Below are 17,436 nucleotides of genomic sequence, written 5' to 3' on the forward strand. Positions count from 1 at the left end.
ATGAACGCAACAATTCTCTCTTTTGCCACATTTGGAGTTTGGTTGCGTCTTTCTCTGCAGGTGTTGTAAGAAGATCAAGAGAGTGTTAATTTTTCACTTTTAGTTTTTCGCTTTTTGTTTTCCTGAGCTTTCAAGCAGTGTTTTCTGCTGCCACCCTTCTCCCTGACTTGAACTGGCACTGTTCCTATAAGTCTGAAATCCTCTGAGGGATGAGAGAAGTGTACACAATGATATTTGTCGTCTTCAGAATCACGTGAGCCAAGTGATGCTGAGAATTTCTGCATTTTAAGCATTAGGTCTGTAGTCCTCTGTCATGTTGATTAAGCCCGTGAAAATAGCTAGATGTTTTGCAGAATCTTGCACACACATTTACATACACACATCCATCATTTTCTGCTCGAGGTGTGTGAAATTCTGCCTACAAAAATCCAGTTTATTTTCATCCCATCCTTTAGCAACAAACAAAAGAGGTAGGGAAAATCCACTCAGCTGCCTGTCAGATGGGAAGATTCAGTCCACCCTGTTGGTGTCTGCAGATTCATGTGCTGGAAGCCGCATCTGTGGAACAATGCTCAGGGATTGGGATTCCCTACTCTTTGCATAGCTATAAACAGCAGCAGTTATTTTCACCTCTGCTAGATGTCTGCAATACTAAACATAATCCTTTAAATCCATTTAAGTTTCCGTAGCCTACTGTATATAAACAGCACTGCATGTGTATGTATGGTGGTGTAAAAAACTGTTTGCAAGACCTAAGGAATCAATGTTTTCCTTAAAAATATTACTTTATGACCAGGTTAGTGAATAATAACTTTAAGATACAAATATTAATATAATTAGTAAATATTAGTATTCAAAAAATGGCATGTGTACTTCTGTTATGTTTCAAACTTGGACATCAAACACTTTTAATTTCTAGTGACTTTTTTTAAAAAATGCAAAACTTTATGTTTGGTGTAATAAATTAAGATATTTTATTTTGGTGATTGAATTCTATCACAGAGGCAGTAGTAATCATAGCAATTACCTTTTTTTTTCCCTATTAGATTGAAAAATAGCTTATCAGTTTTCAAATTGTGTTTGAAAAGAGCAGCTTTTCATCTGCAGAGGATCTGTATGCTAAATTTCAGGACAAAGTGAATTTTCTTTATGTATTGTCTGATCCTCTGCCTTTGAAGTCCGTGTGGAAGGAATCTTGCTGATCTCAGAGCTCTTAGGCTCCAGCCCAGAGGTTAAACCTTTTAAAAAAAGAGGATGGGGTGAAAGAGCTGTCAAAATGTGATTGAAATATATGGGTGAATCATGAGCTTCAGCTCTAGCAAGATTGGCAGCGTATGTATTCAGGGGCTTAACCTAAAGTTAAAGGTTCTGTTTTCCAAACTTGTGCAGCTACAGTTGCAAATGTAAAAGTGTAGCTTTGAAGAGAGAGAAACACTTCTTTCTGTGGACAGCTTATTTGATTACCAAGTATGACATCTTGGCTTTTATCTCTGCTCATCAGTAGCCATTCTGTTTTCACAGAGCACAAGTGCCAAATGCGGACTATTGCCCTCTCTATTCTTCCTTTTCATAAACATAATGACAAAGGATTAAGCACATCTCTTCCCTCAGCTGGTCTTGCAAAGCCAGTCTTAGAAGCATGGAAACTGTCATACAGAGTTGACTTGAAATGCTGTAAAATAAAAATAAAACAAACTAGTTTCAGCTTGCCTTAAGATGAGACATTTGAGTCCTAAACATGGATCTGGTCTATGTGACATTCATGAGCTATGATCACAGGAATCATTTTATTTTCTTCAGTATTTTCCTTAGGAAAAAACTTCTTGTGATGTCTTTTTTTTTTTTTTTTTTTGTCTGAGTAAAGGAAAAAGGTATTTCTCTAAGCCTTGTTCAAGAAGCAAGCATTGCTTACCATGCTTTTTCTTCTTCTCTCCACACCCCCTCCTCTTGCAGAATCACATCGGGAATTCCTTCACAGGCCTGCATCTGGATACGTGCCAGAGGAGATATGGAAGAAAGCTGGTAAGAACTGTTTAAAAACACCAGCTTAGTCTTCTGGCAGCTGTGTGCAGTTGTTAATGCACTGTTTTGAGGAATGAGAAAGGGGGAGAAAGAAAAGGGTCTTGCTAGTGACAAGAAGAAATTGTGTTTAATAATCTTAAACTGGAACTGATCAGGACATGAAATAATTTATTATAGAGGCATCTGCTGCTATAGTTAGGGGCATATGAGTACTTCATTAAGGACCTCTGTTTTCTAGGGTTATAATGGTTCTAGTGTGAAACTTGATATGTTTAAGGTTCAGTCTGTTAGCAATTTTAAAAAAAAAGTTTGTGTGGGATTTCTTCTTTAGGCTTCAAGTTTCTTACCTAGTTAAGGTCATAATTCCCAACAGAGGGAAAACCTCGAAGTATACCTGTTAAAGAAAAACCTCTTGTTATGCAATGCATTTATTCTTAATTTTACAAAAATCTTATGCCTGTCACCCCCAATAAAGTCTGTGCTTATAAAGTAGTAGACAAGATCACGTCTCTGCAGCAGCTCTGGGTGATTGCACAGGCTTTCACAGGGTCTTTCCCAAGCTTGAAAAGCACCATGGGTAGATGTTGTTGTTGTATAGAGTTTTCTTCAACACTTAAAAAAATGCCTGAACACAAGAGATTACTGGTGAGAATCCTATTGCAGAGTTAGAACTAAACCCTTGCTCTTTCAACATCGGTATCGGAGTTTCCTTGTTCTCAGAGGGGCCAGGAGGTGGCTCTTGAACTCCAGTGACATAGTTGAGCTTCTCTGTAAACACTCATACACCCCCACCCTCCACTTTGAACACCTGTATAACCATGAAGTCTACTGCAGCTGTCTGAGCAGGAGTTAATAATTAAATGGCAGATATGCAGCAGTTTTGGTGCTTTCTGATCAAATCTCCTATAACTGCTTGCTGCTTCTCGGCTTATTTTAAACTAAATACAGAACATATGTGTAAAGAATGTTTTGCTGGCATATTTTTACATTAGACAAGAAGTTATGTTGTTTGTGTGATGTGGGTTTACCATGTAAACTCTACATTTGTCAATATGTAAATTAATATTTTTGGAACAGCTGTGGTTTACACAAAAAATAACGAAATAATCTACCACTTTTTCTCTTGTCTAAGGAAAGCATAGCCTTTATAACTCAATGCCCTTGTGTACCCCAAAGTATTTTTATAGGTTGTTTTCCCATATTTATATTAACAGCTTAAATTTAAAATAAGAAAAAAATTACACAGTCACAGGAAATCTCAGTAAGAGGAGCATTGTGCAGTTGAATTTCAGTAACTTTATTCTTTTTGGAAAATCCAGGTTTTGATAGTTTTTGGCTTATAAGGTCACTTGTGACTCCAGGGTGCAGTACAATAGAAGGAAAAAAGTTTCTTCATAAGTTAGCAATACACGAAAATTTTCTTCATAAGCTGGTGTAACACAAGTTAATCGTAGCTTTTGTCCCGAGTTATAAAATTGGGTGTGTGTTCATATTGCATATATCCAGAAATGGTAGTGTAAGGGTGCTGTGATGTCATCTTATGAATGTTGTCAGCTGGTTTGAAACATTTTTTTCCTTTGGTCCCATTTCTAGTCACTTATTTTCGTGATTATGTGGGTTTAAATCAGATCCCCTGCATTAATCGAGCATGCCTGTGAATTAGAGAATTAAAAAAAAGTCTGACCCTCTATAGGATGCAAACCTGTATCTGTTACTAGCAGTAGTAAAACAAAAGAAAGCATACAACTTTTTGTAAATCATTGGCCTTCATTTTCCAGAGGGTGCACGGAAGCCGGAGGTCTCCACAATTTCATAATCAGCTCATGGCAGTAAAGGTGCGATTCAGCTCTGTACGATTAGGTCTCTAGTGCCATTTGAGATGCTCCATAGTTTCTTGGCTGGGCTGCAACTACCAGTCAAGAAGGCTGCAAAGTCAAGTCGTTTCTGCTGGGTCAATGTGCATAAATGCATCTCAAATGTCTGTAAAGATGAATGTGCAGACAGCTGAATCAAAGGCTGATTGGGAAGCTGAATCTATTGAACTGAAAGAATATAGCATAAAAATAGTTAATAAGCAACCTCAAAATCCTGTGAGTAAGAGATTCACTTTAAACTTCCAGTGATAGATAGACTACAGTGCAATACTTTTATACTAACTTAAATATGTGCTTTTGCGATTGTTGTAGCAAGCACATAGTAAGCAGCACCTTGTGAATTAAAACCATGTGAACCCAATTCAGTTTCATACATCAGTGGAAAGTTGTCAGTCTCCTGATTCTTCACATTGCATTACGGGTATGTAGATCGAGAGTCCAAGCCAAGTTTTCGGTGTGCTTCAGTAGTCAAGGGAGAGACAGGCATATGAGGAGGATCAGTCAGATCATAGGTTGGATGTCTTATGCTCTCTGGGAATACCTATTTCTCTTTATTAGATACTAAGGGGATCCCACTGTAAGGTGCTCCTTAGCTGCTTTCTGTGTCATGAGGAAACTGTCTTCCAGCCATCTCCCATCACACAGCAAAGCCTACTGTTCATCGCAATTCTGGGCTGGAGTTACCAGTTACTCCATTTACTTACGTGACTTAAGCTCTGGAGTTACCAAACAGGTGTGGAATGACCATTCTTTGTCATAGAAAGTCAGTAAAGACCCTCCAGGGGAGCCCTGAGATAGAAATTGTGCATTTTGGAGTATGAAGCCAAGATAACTCATTTCAGCAACTCCCAATGCCTTCTTTGCCAGGGTCAGACTGAGAGTGAGATGATGCAAATGTAGGGGCACAAGACTGCTCCCCTACATGCTACCTTTGGTCTTCCATCACGTGGACTGAGTGTGTCCATGGTATGAGCGAGATGACCAGGAGCTGGCTAGTGAATTGTTGTATTGGGTTATATACAACAATGAATGATGAGTTGAATTCTTTGCCTGAGCCAGCTCCGAGGACCCCTCTGAACATGCTGAATGATGCATATTCCCTACAGGCTGCTTACTCCCTGGAGCTTCACTCATGAGTTAGTGCTACTCAGAGAGAAGGAAGGTATCAATTGCATTCCTAAAAAGAGTGAATTTATGCTAAAAATGATTAGAATTAGTGGAAAAATGGAGGACACAGGTTCGTGCATCTTAGATATTTTGGTTTTAAAAACTTACAGATTTCTGTTTTCTAATCATTCTTCTCTTCTCTGGAAGAAGAGAAAGGGAAAGTACTGGCCTCCATAGCTCAGCACTGTCAAGGCAAATAAAATGTCGTTCACTGTTATGCATAACTTTTCCTGCACAGATATTAGAGTTTTTATTGCTACGTGAAGCCTGCATTCTATGTCTATAAAGTATCTATACATACTGGAGACATTTAAGATGATGTGCAGAAAATCAGTGCCAGGAAATTTTGTGTAGTTTATTTGGGTGTTCGTGAGTTCATCCAGTATTGAAGTAATGGTAGAATCATAGAATCATTAAGTTGGAAAAGCCCTTAGAGATCATCAGCTCCAACTGTACCTGTCGACTACTAAATCATGTTCCCAAGCACCTCATGTACCTGCTTTTTTAAACACCTCCAGGGATGGTGACTCAGTCATCTCCCTGGGCAGCCTGTTCCAGTGCTTGATAAACCTTTCTGTGAAGAAATACATCTTTCTGTGATACGTTGTGACCAAAAAAACCGACATATTTTAACTGTTTGATTTCACACTTAGTATAGCACAACACAAATTCTGTTGTCAAAATTAATGGAAATACTGAAGTCCAATCCATGGTTTATACCACTTAAAAAGTGTAAGACAGGCATATGGCCCTATAGGCACTTTTAGCACCTTCACATTTTCAGAAGCTTTGCAAAAAATCTTATGCAATATAGAAGGTAGAGTATAAGGTTCAATCTCTGTATTTGAACTGAAAAGTAGTAGATTATTTAGGATGGAAAAAACTATAAAATTAAAAGTCTCTGTAAAATGTTAGCGTATTCTGCCTCTGTTTAATATAATAGTTTAAAGTGGCATTTCTAACCATTGCAAACACCTCAACGTAAAACTAAATTTATATGATGTAATGAAAGTGCATCATGCCATACAGATATAATTTCTATTCGTAGCAAACATCAGGAAGAATACAGATTTCCTCCAAGAAATCTACTGTGTTGATAACTGCAGTTCACAGACACAAAACGTCTGTATTTAAGTTGCCTCGTTTTTATGAAAATGGTAATAAAATTGCATCTGTATGTTTGCCTGTGTATATTTCTTTTCTCACGATCAGTGAATGTTTGCAGTTGGTAATAAATATTCAAGCACCTTGCAAATGTCCTACCAATTCCCTTTGCTGATCAGTGTGTGCCTGTGGGACTAGAATAGGAATGCATAATTTAAATATAAATTGCCTGATTTGCATATACAATTAGTCTAGCTGCAGCTTTGATCGTAAGCAAAAATTATTGTCCTGTATTGCCACTTAGATAGAATTTTAATTCACCTTGAATATTCAAAGTAAATTAAGCCTTGGCTGTATGGTTGAAGGGTATGATTTTTTTCCCCTCCTGAGGCTTTCCCCTAAACAATATTTATGGTAGGGTAATATAAGGGCATATTTTCAGCATCATAAAAATAAAGGCATAAGTTTTATCTCTAAATTCCCCTTCCTAGAAAACTTGAGTTCAAACATCTCTTGCAGGCATGCACATGTGTAACACACACAAACACAGATCAATAGAACTCCTTCATTTTAATTATTTCAGTTTTAGTTAGCACATGGCTTGAAGTTAAGTCTTTATTGTAATTTGTTTAGCAACTGAAAATTGAGACTTAATGTAGTCCTTATTTTTTAAAAATAACAAGTGCAGAGCTATGAGACAAAAGCTTTAAAACAGTTATTGATTTAGTATCTGTAGGTAAGAGTTACGTCTGTATGCATGTACACAAATCATAGAATCATAGAATTGCTTGGTTGGAAAAGACCTTTGAGATAATCAGGTCCAACCGTACCTGTCCACTCCTAAACCATATCCCTGAGCTCTTCATCTAACTGTTTCCAATACCTGCCGGGATGGTGACTCAATCGCCTCCCTGAGCAGCCTCTGACAGTGCCCAATAATGCTTTTGGTAAAAAAAATTTTCCTAATTTTCCTTTTCCCTCCACTCTCCCTCCTTGCACCACTTGAGGTCATTCCCTCTCGTCCTATCACCTATCATTCAGGAGAAGAGACAAACACCCCACCTCGCTACAACGTCCTTTCAGGTAACTGTAAGCAGTGATAAGGTCTCCCCTCGGCCTGCTTTTCTCCAGACAGAACACCACCAGTCCCTTCAGCCGTAACTCGTAAGACTTTACTCTGCAGCGCTTTCCCCGGCTTTGTTCCCTTTCTCTGGACACACTCTAGGACCTCAATGTCTTTCTTGTAGCGAGGGGCCCTGAACTGAACACAGGATTAGAGGTGCGGTCTCACCAGTGCCGAGTGTAGGGGCAGAATGACCTCCCTGGACCTGCTGGTGACGCCGTTGCTGATACAAGCCAAGATGCCATTGGCCGCCTTGGCCACCTGGGCACACTGCTGGCTCATGTCCAGTTGCTGTCAATCAACACCCCCAGGTCCTTCTCTGCCAGGCAGCTTTCCAGCCACTCTTCTCCTAGTCTGTAGTACTGCACAGGTTTTGTGTCCCAAGCTACAGTGGCTAAATGCACAAACTAAAACTCAAACCCATAACACAGTTATAATACTTCGATTTTAATCTACAGTAAAACATTTTTATTAGAAATCTACATTTTTAATTAAATAGAACATTTAATTAAGGTGGGGTTTAAGTGGATGAAACAATTAAGTGCAAACACTTGAATGAAACATGTCATAATTAGTTTTAATAGAGTGTTAATTGGTACTAGGTTTGCCAAGTTAATAATTACTGCTTATTAAATTTTCAATTAATCATTGTCATTTTGCTTTGAATAAAGATGAAAATGAGATAAACTAATTCAGGGGGAGGAGGTTTCCTTGTTAATTAGAGCAGTTAATTAAAAAAAAATTACTTGTTTTAGTTGTCAATTAAAAGACAGTTCATTAGTAAAATATTTCCACTCCTCCTGCATCAAAAGCCAAATAACTAATATGTGACAATCCATGTTTTCCGGAATAAAAGATATGACACTAGTATATACCAAAGAAACAGCTCACAGTTATTTTACCAGAACCGTGAGATTTGAATTTAATGAAGTTGTGCGCCTCTGCTCAGTGTTAATTGTGTGCTGAAGCCTTGCTGGCTGTTGTGTGCTCAAGTGCTCAGCGGAGCCAGGAAGTTGAGTCTTCACAGTGTAAACATGGGTTTGGAGGAGAGATCAAGAGGTCAAACGAACGTTCATAAACAAATTTCTATTTTGGCTCATAAAATTATATGTCCATGAAAAGATATTAGGCCAGTGATTTAAAATTTTTAAATAAACTCTTGAGGGTTTCTTAACATCATGTATTTATTTGTTAACTACGGAGAAAAAAATTGTTAACAAGACTAAATCCTGTCTTAATTTCCAGAGCTTAAAGATACATTCTTGAAAAAATCTGTGATACTATGTCTGAAATAATAATTCTCACCCAGTTTTCCAAGTAAAATGTTGAAAAAGGTTACAAAACTAATATGCCAGAAATCTGAAATGCCTGTAAAGAAGTGCTGACCCTGAATGAAAATAGCAAGAATCGTCACAAGTTTTAGAGACTTGGGAGAGGTTTTGGTGACAGGGAAGTAAAGAAGCATCTAGATGGTCCTAAAGAGTCTTGAGGAAACAGGTTCCTCTGTGTCATCCTTCTCAGAATGAATCTCAGAGGCTCTGCTCTGTTTCACGCACCACTCTATGTAGCCCGGTACCAAGTATCCTGTGCTGATGAGGATTTCTTACCTCTTTTGTAGAGGAAGCTGTCAATGAAGTAAAGCGTCAGGCAATGGCTGAGTTGCAGAAGGCAGTGTCGGAGGCAGAGCGGAAAGCTCATGACATGATCACTTCAGAGAGAGCCAAGATGGAGCGCACTGTTGCTGAAGCCAAGCGCCAGGCTGCAGAGGATGCACTAGCTGTTATCAATCAGCAGGAGGATTCAAGCGAGGTAAGGTCTTTGCTGTGCAGGCATCGCCTGTGGCTGGAGTCATAGGTGTATCTGGGTTAGCTTTAATGTAGCTGGCACAAACCATTTGCGTGACGTTGGAGTTCAGTGACCGCTACTAGTTGCACAGTAGCTTTGAGCACCTCTTTCAGGCACAAGCTAAGCTCCAAATTTTCTTGTCTATGTTGTAATCTGAGCCCAAAGTAGCTAGTGAACTTGAGGAGCTGCAGTCTCTCTTTTTAGCCACTGTTCAGGGTTACGTATAGCGCACATTTCTGTTCAAATTTAGCTTTTCAGTAGCTATATTTTAAAGCTCTTTAAACTACCATATTGAATAGATAAGAAGATTGCTTGATAGAAAATATTTCACACTCAATATTTCACTCTAATTTCAACAATGAAATGATTCATTGAAGAGATTGTAGAGCAAGGCGGCTAGAAGCTTGTCTGGGGACAGTGCTGCAGGTAGAAGTGATAAGTAGGAGATGATGGTTCTTGTTAGGAGAGAATGTGAATGTAGATTGGCAAGGGTTCCCTTATTTTGGATGTGTTGCTTTGGCTGCAGGGAATATTTGAGAGTTGAGGAGTGGGCAAATAGCATTTGGAAGAAGGAAAAATAGACTGAAAGAGCAACAAGGCATAAAACAAGAATAAGTATGTTAAGCCTTGATTTACTTTCAGATCTGAGAGTGGAAGCCTTGAATTGCTGTGGCATGGGACGTTGAGCAGCATTACTAGGTGGAAGCTGGGAGTGAAAGATCAGTGTGTGTTGGACCAGTGCTGTAGCAGTCTAGGTCACGTCCGTTACAGAAAAACAATGTTCTAAGTTTAAACTGCCCTTAAAAACAGACATGACACAGAGATGACATCAGTTAAAAGTTATTGTTATGTAATTATCTCTTAAGGCCACTGAAATGAAAGAACATTACCTTTATGAAGTATTTATTGTTCTTGTACTAGGATCTTGGCTGTAATAAACCTAATTTTTAGTGTAAATTCTAAATGACGGGGAGTCGGAAAAAAGAGTAGTGATACTTTTCATAGGGGGACATCTGTTTGTGTACGCTGCTGTCAAAGCACTTCTCATGAGCTTGTGGAAGGGTCACTTGATTTGAAAGATGCAGATGAACTAGCTGCACCATGCTGAGCAAACCGGCAAAAATCATGGGCAGATAAGTCAGTGGCATGCTGCAGTATGCATCCATAATTTGAGGAGCATAAGATTTTAATTCATACCAAGCTTCTCTGAAGATGAAAGACCATTGTGGAATGACTGAATGCCTAGAGTTTCTCCTTAATATGTAGCAGATGAATAACAAGGAGACAAAAGGAATTGATTTTCAGCATCTGCAAGTTTCTTAGGAAGAATGAGACTAGGGGAAGTGTATGTACCCTTTAAGTACTAGCTGTTCTATTGTAGATTAAATGAGACATAAATTCAATTTATTGGCATTTTGTATCTGAGTTACTCAAGGACGCGTTTCTTGCCCGGTATTCACAGAAGGGACATTTGTCTGACCTAGCATCATTAAAGAGCTGTCATTTTGAGTGTGTATATGTACAAGAGACTCCTATTGTTAAAATCTTAATTTAAAAGGTAAACACCTTTGGAGGAAACACCTAATTAAATCTGTTTAGTGAACTGACGTGGTGTAGGCAGGACAGAGGAAATACTTACTGCCAATACATACAGCTCATTCTTCCACAAGCAAATGTGGATCTAAAGGAATGCATAGGGAGTTTGTGTGCTGTAATTAACTCCTGAGCAGTCATAGGTCTGGAATAGGCTGTGTAACAACAGATATTTTTACTTGCTTATGAAGTTGTTCAATTATCAGAAACAAGACTTTAAAAAAGGCAAATAATTCTTCTAATTGCATTCTAATGAAATGTGGCTCACGGGGTTACAGATGTTCTCAGGCTGTACATCTTCAGGGAGGATACAAGCCTCCTCAACCCATAACAAACTACACACATGAGAGCTATTTAAAATGAAGTCTAGTGGCCTGGCCCTGCAACTTTCACCTCTGTGGTCATGAGTGGCACATCAGGGTGGCTGTTGTGAGGTAAAAATTGTGTTAGTAAACCTGCAGAAAGAACTGAAGTTTGCTCAGTTTATGTTTACAGGTGCTTGGTTATTGTGGAGGAAGATGACAGAGAGTTAGATGTGTCTGTAAAGTTTTTTATAATTAGCCCCTCTCTCACTTCTCATTATACCAATATCCAACGTCTTAGGTCGATGCTTCCTATGGTTACCTGTTAACTCAGGCTGGGTTTGGGTTTTTTTAGTAACTTGTAAAAATGGACCAACGTTTTCCTTAATCTTTGAGGACAGATCAGTTTGCCAGTGTTCAAAAAGGGTTTCTTTGGAAATGAGGCTTTTTGTTTATCAGGATTGAAAAATAAAACCTAACATTTGCTTTGATGTTCATTATCTCTTGATTTCTCTGTGACATCCCTCATTTGTCTAGGTTATAAGTCTCTCTGATTACAACTCTTGGCACTATGCTTCCAGCAGTGTGTGTTCCTGTGTATTAAAAGTCTGGAGTAATATTTCTAGAATCAGAATATTTCCAGTTACGAATATGAGAATGCTGAAGAGCAGTTTCTGCAGTCTTACAGGTCTAGAGGAAGACTGAGCATCACTTTTCATTTCTTATCCATGGCAGGACATTGTTTTGCTTTTTTTTAACCTAGAAGTAGTATTGCCACCTGCAGAACTGTCTGCAAGAAAACAGTGAAGCTGGTCATGTTGAACTGAGCAAAATAAAGGGTATTTAGGACAATGAGAAGACTGATAGGGGAGGTGTGATATTTGGAAGTATTGTGAGTTTTAAGAAATGGTCTGCAATGTTCTGAGAATCACCATATTACATAGTATAGTTTTAATTCTGACCCTGACCTGGTCCCTTGTTGACCTACTGTTACTTGCTTATTTGTGAATTATTCTGTGTGATTTAATTTATAGTGATACTGCTTCACTCTCTGTACATTTACTTCCTAAAGATTTCCGTAATTTTTGGCATAGGACCTTGCGACAGACCAGGACGTGTTTGTTGTTTTCTGATATTGTAATGAGAGATTGGTTGAAGACCAGCAAACAGAGCACACTGCTGTTGGAAAGTGAAAAGACAGGAGGAGGCATACCTGTCAGCATGGCTGTTCCTGTACCACAAATTATTTCTTTACCAGTTCCTTACAGTTCTTGACAAAGGATGACCCATTCATCAGTAGTTGACTTGGCTAAGTACAGAAACATGTGTGAGCAGCCTACTCTTTAGTGACTGCTGTGCTTGCTTAGGCTGCAATGTACTGTTGTGCAAATCAATTTTAATAGTAAGGGTGAACAGCTTAGCAAAGAGATCGGCTGCCCAGATTGTAGGGGGGATGGAAATCATCAAAACATCTGTCTTTCTGCTCTGGTATAAAATAAATAAATAAAATTCTGCAGATGCTGACATCTGCTCAGATAAAACAAGTATATAACTCGTCCAACGCTGCTTTTAAGAGATGTGTAATGTTAGGGCTTGTTTATATTGCATCAGTTTATGTTGGATGTGAATATCGCACTTACCTGACATTTTGAAGACAGCTGGATTCAGTCTCTGCTGACCAATGCATTGAGACTAGGACTGTGCCAGAAACCTAACTCTGAGCATTAGATGCTGTGATTCAGGCAAGCCTAGTTTTTAGGCTGGTATTAAATTTAATACATATGTCAGCTGATGTTTAAACTTTTTGTCTGGGCATCTCTTAAAAAGTAGAACATGATCCCCTGCAGTGGTGAGTGGTTCAGAGGCACCAGAGTCATGTGTTCAGTGCAGGATCAGTCCCAGTCTGATGCAAACATTGGCACTGCCCCAGACTCCTAGGCTGAGCCTGGCTAGCAAGGTTGCACATCTCTTGCTTCTCCATACTTCTGCTTCCAGGATTTAGCTTCTCTCATGCTGACTTGTATGAATGTAGATGTACTTCACACAATGAACAGTGGGTTAGTCAAGCCTCGAACTTTCAGTGATAGTTTAATAGAAGCATTTTAATAGAAGCATTTAAATGTTTGGATATCTTTGTGTGGAGTCCTGCATTTTGATGCAACATGGGAATTCCCAGAGTACTGATGTGTTTCCTTTTCTAACGGGTCTTGGATAGAATTTTCATAAACAACTTTGTTGGGTTTTTGTGCTTGTGTTCAGCAGCTTATACAGCCCTCATTTACGCCAATGTGGTTTCAGTGATTTCTGGATGTTCCTTTTCTTGTGGTTAGCAGTAATAGAGTTTTGAATGCCACGGGAATTGCAGAACTGGGAAAAATCTAGATTCTTCATAGCCAGCCATGCTTCCTTTCCTGTTAAACAGGGAAAATCCAGAATTTGCAGTCATGATAGACCATTGTTTGACTCTATATTAGGCATTTCAGAGTTAATAATCTCTTTTGACACGTCACAGTTCATTTGGGATTTTATTCTTCTTTAAGCCAGCTCTACACTTGGTCTCAGCTGGAGGTGTCGGAGGAAGGCAATACCCAGTTGTGGTTAAATATATCAAAGATGAAAGCGATGGGATGGGCAATATTATTGGCAAGTATGTGTTCTGGTACTGGAAACCACAGAAATAGAGGCCATTTGTTTTTGAGGATTTTCATGATGGCAAACAGAAGTTTCTGAGTTCTGTTGTTTGAAGATGGAAGCTTAAGTGCATGAGAATTAAGAGTCTGACCTAAGATAATGCTCTGACCTAAGACTGATGTTCCTTGTCAGTTGAAAGAGGAGGATGAAATATGATCAGTGGTGTAGATTCAGAGCAAGATTCCCATCTGTTGTAATTTAGCCCAATTTCATTGAATTAATGCATTTTCAAGGTAGTGAAGTTAAATTGAATTACATAGTCGAAGAATCTGGCCTTTAGTATAACCCCACTGTTTCACAGGAAAATCAATGCAGAGTTAAACTGTAGTCTAGTTCTCCTAGTAGTTTTAGCTGCATCTGGAACTCTATTATAAAGCAGAAGCTGGAAGTGCAACGTAGTAAGTCACTACCTAAAGGCAAAGGACATAGACGAAGTAGAAGCTTTGAGAGATCTTCTACTCCCTTTCCTGATGCATGATCAGCTCTAGCTGTATCATTCCTCTAAGATGTTTGATCTCTGTGCTCTCATGGTAGAGATTCTCTAGTGCCTCAAGGCAATTTGTACCTGTCCTTATAAAGACTCCTCATAACATCTCTTTCTAGTTTTTCTTGCAGATGTTTGATTGCATTACTTCTTCTGTTTGTCTGTGTAGGTGTGAGCATTGCCTGTTTCACTGCAATAGCTTACAAAATGTTTGACTGCTACTGTCCACTCTCAGGCCATCATCTCTCCCTAGGTTTGACAGTCTCAGTTTGTTCAGTCTCTTCTCGTAGCTTGTGTTTGTCTGACCTTGGATTATTCTGGCTGCCTTTCTCTGAGTTCTTTCCAAGTTTTACTTCTCTTATTTCATTTGCTGTATTTGAGGTGCATCATCCCAGCCTGGGCAGTACTCCACACTGGAACGTTGCTGGTGCTGGGAGGTGGAGAGTCTTAACTCACCCCATAGTCCTGCTTTCATGCCCTTGTATGACGACCAATTGCCACCTTGTCACCAACATGCACAAAGCACAGCCCGGGCCGTTAGCTGGCATCTTGAGCCTGGCTTTTCTTTGGCAGAATTTGGGCTGTGCAGCTATCAGCCAGCAGCGTGAGCAGAAAGCATCTGTTGCCAAAGCTTGCAGTGCCTGGGCCTTATCTTTACTGCTGTTTTTCACCACTCACACCTGGGAAGGAGCAATAAATAGCCACAGTGGTGAGGACTGTGGTGGAGTTCTGCACGTCAAATCCAGCTACTATTGTAGTGCATGCTCCTTATGGCCTGCGTTCTTGTTTATGCTAATTTGCACTATAGTAATTTTCAAATGCAATAAGTTGTTGCATAAATGCGAGCTGTAAAATTTATTTCGAAGTTCTTGTGTGTTATGTGCTTTTATTCCCACAATCATGCTAAAGCTGTAATGACCTGTTAAATTAGAAATAATGTCCAGTGGACAAAATCACATACCAGACAATGCAGGACACATTAAGTAATCATGTAAGGAGCCAGCTTAAAGCTTTGTCACTTCATTAAAATCTTGCACTTATGTATCATTTATCCTGTTCTGCACAGGCTGATAGTTAATTGATGACTATTTTAATAAGAAAGTTGAACAAATACTGTTAAAATTAAATTACAGTTTTCTGACATCAATACAGATCTTGTGGCAAGATAGTGAAATATCATCTGGTGGATCTGGTTACATCTTGGAGACAGTTCTGTCTGTGCAGATAGGTCTTCTCCAAAAACGAAAGCAAAATGAAGAATCCTCAGAAGTTGGCCTAGATTAACTGAATAGATATTTGAATAGAAAAAGGTTGAAATCGTCATCATAAATCCAGCACAATTGGAGCATACGCTTCAATGTTGCAATCAGATCCACACAGGGGAGGGATTCCTGCACCTGAGCAGGTGCTGGTTGACTTTGGTATTATTCCACGTGGAGAAAAGTGTCTTTTTGGAAGTCTGCATGGGGAAGTTTTGTATATGTGTGTTTATTTTCAGGTGAGGACATAAAAGGAAAGATGGGCCAACCCCAGGGCTGGCAGTTTAGTTGAAAACTGATAGCTAGGAGTCCAGCGGGTGTGGCAGTAGATGGAAATTCCGCACAAGCACAGTTGGGGCAGAATTATAACATGTCTACCAATTACAGTGCAAGCATCAAGGTGGCAAAAAAAGACTTTCACAAGTACGATATAAGTCCCTATTGTGGTGTAGCAAAAGAAAGTGAATCCAGGTATATCACAATTTGTTCTCTTAGTAGGTCAATAGGATGAGATGTTGTGTCTCTGTAATGCTAATACAAACTTGCCAGACTATTTTGGTGTATATGTAAATAGGTCTCTGTGTGCGTATGTGTGTTCACATGCAGTGTCCTAAAGTTATTTTTCATTGTGGAGATAAAAGGTCTTTAAAAAAGAGTGTTCAAGAATAGTACAGCTGTCCATTTCCAGGGGTAGTTTTACCTCTCCAGCACTGGACAGAGTTCGAGCAAAATGAACCTGAAACAGTGAACGGTGAATCAAAACCAGGTGATGTCAGACAAGGAGTCAGAATTCCAGATATTTAACTACCAGAAACATCTGTTTCTGTGTGTTGGTAATTCCACTTTTTTTTAAAAAATGTTTTTAAAGATGGGAACAATTTTATGAATTATTTAAAAAAAAAAAAGCCTCAACACATCTATCTTTAACTGCCTGGTTTAGTCTGTGTGTTTAATCAGTATGAATTGAGAAAACCATCCATGTTAAATTTCAATCTCAAAGAGCAGTTGAGCACTGGACATTTACTCTTCCTCCATCTGCCAATATGTGCCTATGCCAAAAAAAAGCCGCACACCAAACCAACTCCCCTATGAAAAAAAAAAACAAAAAAAAAGACAACAAATGCAAAAAAACCAAACTAGCAAAAAGGGGAAGGATGGAACTAACAGATGGATATTTTCTAAAGAAGCCACTTGACTCCAATTAAGTGTCTAATTTTCTTAAAATATTGCTTTGGATTTAGGTCTCTGATTCCGAAATTGGGAAATTCTTTTTCTGTAGTTGAGGAACATTACTTAAAGATTGGCGGTGTTCCAGCATCCAGCTGGCATAGCTGTAGAGTGTGTGAAAGTGAATAACGTACATATTCTGCAGTGGCTTCCCCATCCTGCCAAGGATTTAGGCTCCAGCTTAACTATTCACTGCCAGAAGTGCCACTGAGTCAAATGACATTAAAATCGAGGTTTTCCTGGGTTAACAAGTCTTACCTATGTGTTAGGTCTTTTTCTCCCTTTCTTGTCTTGCATTAGTTGCTCTCCACTTTTAGAGAACCATTTATTTACTGTGTCGTTTTCATTCTTTGTTTTAATAATCTGGCAGAGGAGCTAGATGGAGGTTTACTGAAATTTTTGGTAAGTCGGTGTGCTCCTGGTAAATTGAACATGAGGGCATGCATGGAGTTTGCATTGCTGGTTTTAGCAGATAGCTGGTTTTGGTTTGGAACAGGTTTCAGCTGCTTGCTAATGCCTTGACCATTGTTAGACAGAAGGCTGACCAGCAGTTCCCTGCCAGCTACTTCCAATACAAATTTTAGGACACTATCTAATTTCTCCCTTCTTTCCTCCTCCTCTTTTACATCTAGAGTTGCTGGAACTGTGGCCGGAAAGCTAGTGAAACCTGCAGTGGTTGCAACACAGCACGATACTGTGGCTCATTTTGCCAGCATAAGGACTGGGAGAAGCACCATCATATCTG

General features: G+C 39.1%; 1 protein-coding gene across 9 annotated transcripts in view; it reads left to right on the forward strand.

Moving 5' to 3' along the window:
• Positions 1–17,436, forward strand: part of RUNX1T1 (RUNX1 partner transcriptional co-repressor 1) — a 112,486-nt gene that overhangs the window by 91,096 nt on the left and 3,954 nt on the right. For all 9 annotated transcript variants that reach the window (XM_054058731.1, XM_009558031.2, XM_054058736.1 and 6 more), the window contains 3 exons: positions 1,954–2,022; positions 8,909–9,099; positions 17,324–17,436. The exon at positions 17,324–17,436 is cut by the window's right edge. In XM_054058731.1, coding sequence (XP_053914706.1) covers positions 1,954–2,022; positions 8,909–9,099; positions 17,324–17,436 — 373 coding nt within the window. The remainder of the gene's footprint in view (positions 1–1,953; positions 2,023–8,908; positions 9,100–17,323) is intronic.

Source organism: Cuculus canorus, chromosome 2, assembly GCF_017976375.1.
Source record: "Cuculus canorus isolate bCucCan1 chromosome 2, bCucCan1.pri, whole genome shotgun sequence".
NCBI lineage: Eukaryota > Metazoa > Chordata > Aves > Cuculiformes > Cuculidae > Cuculus > Cuculus canorus.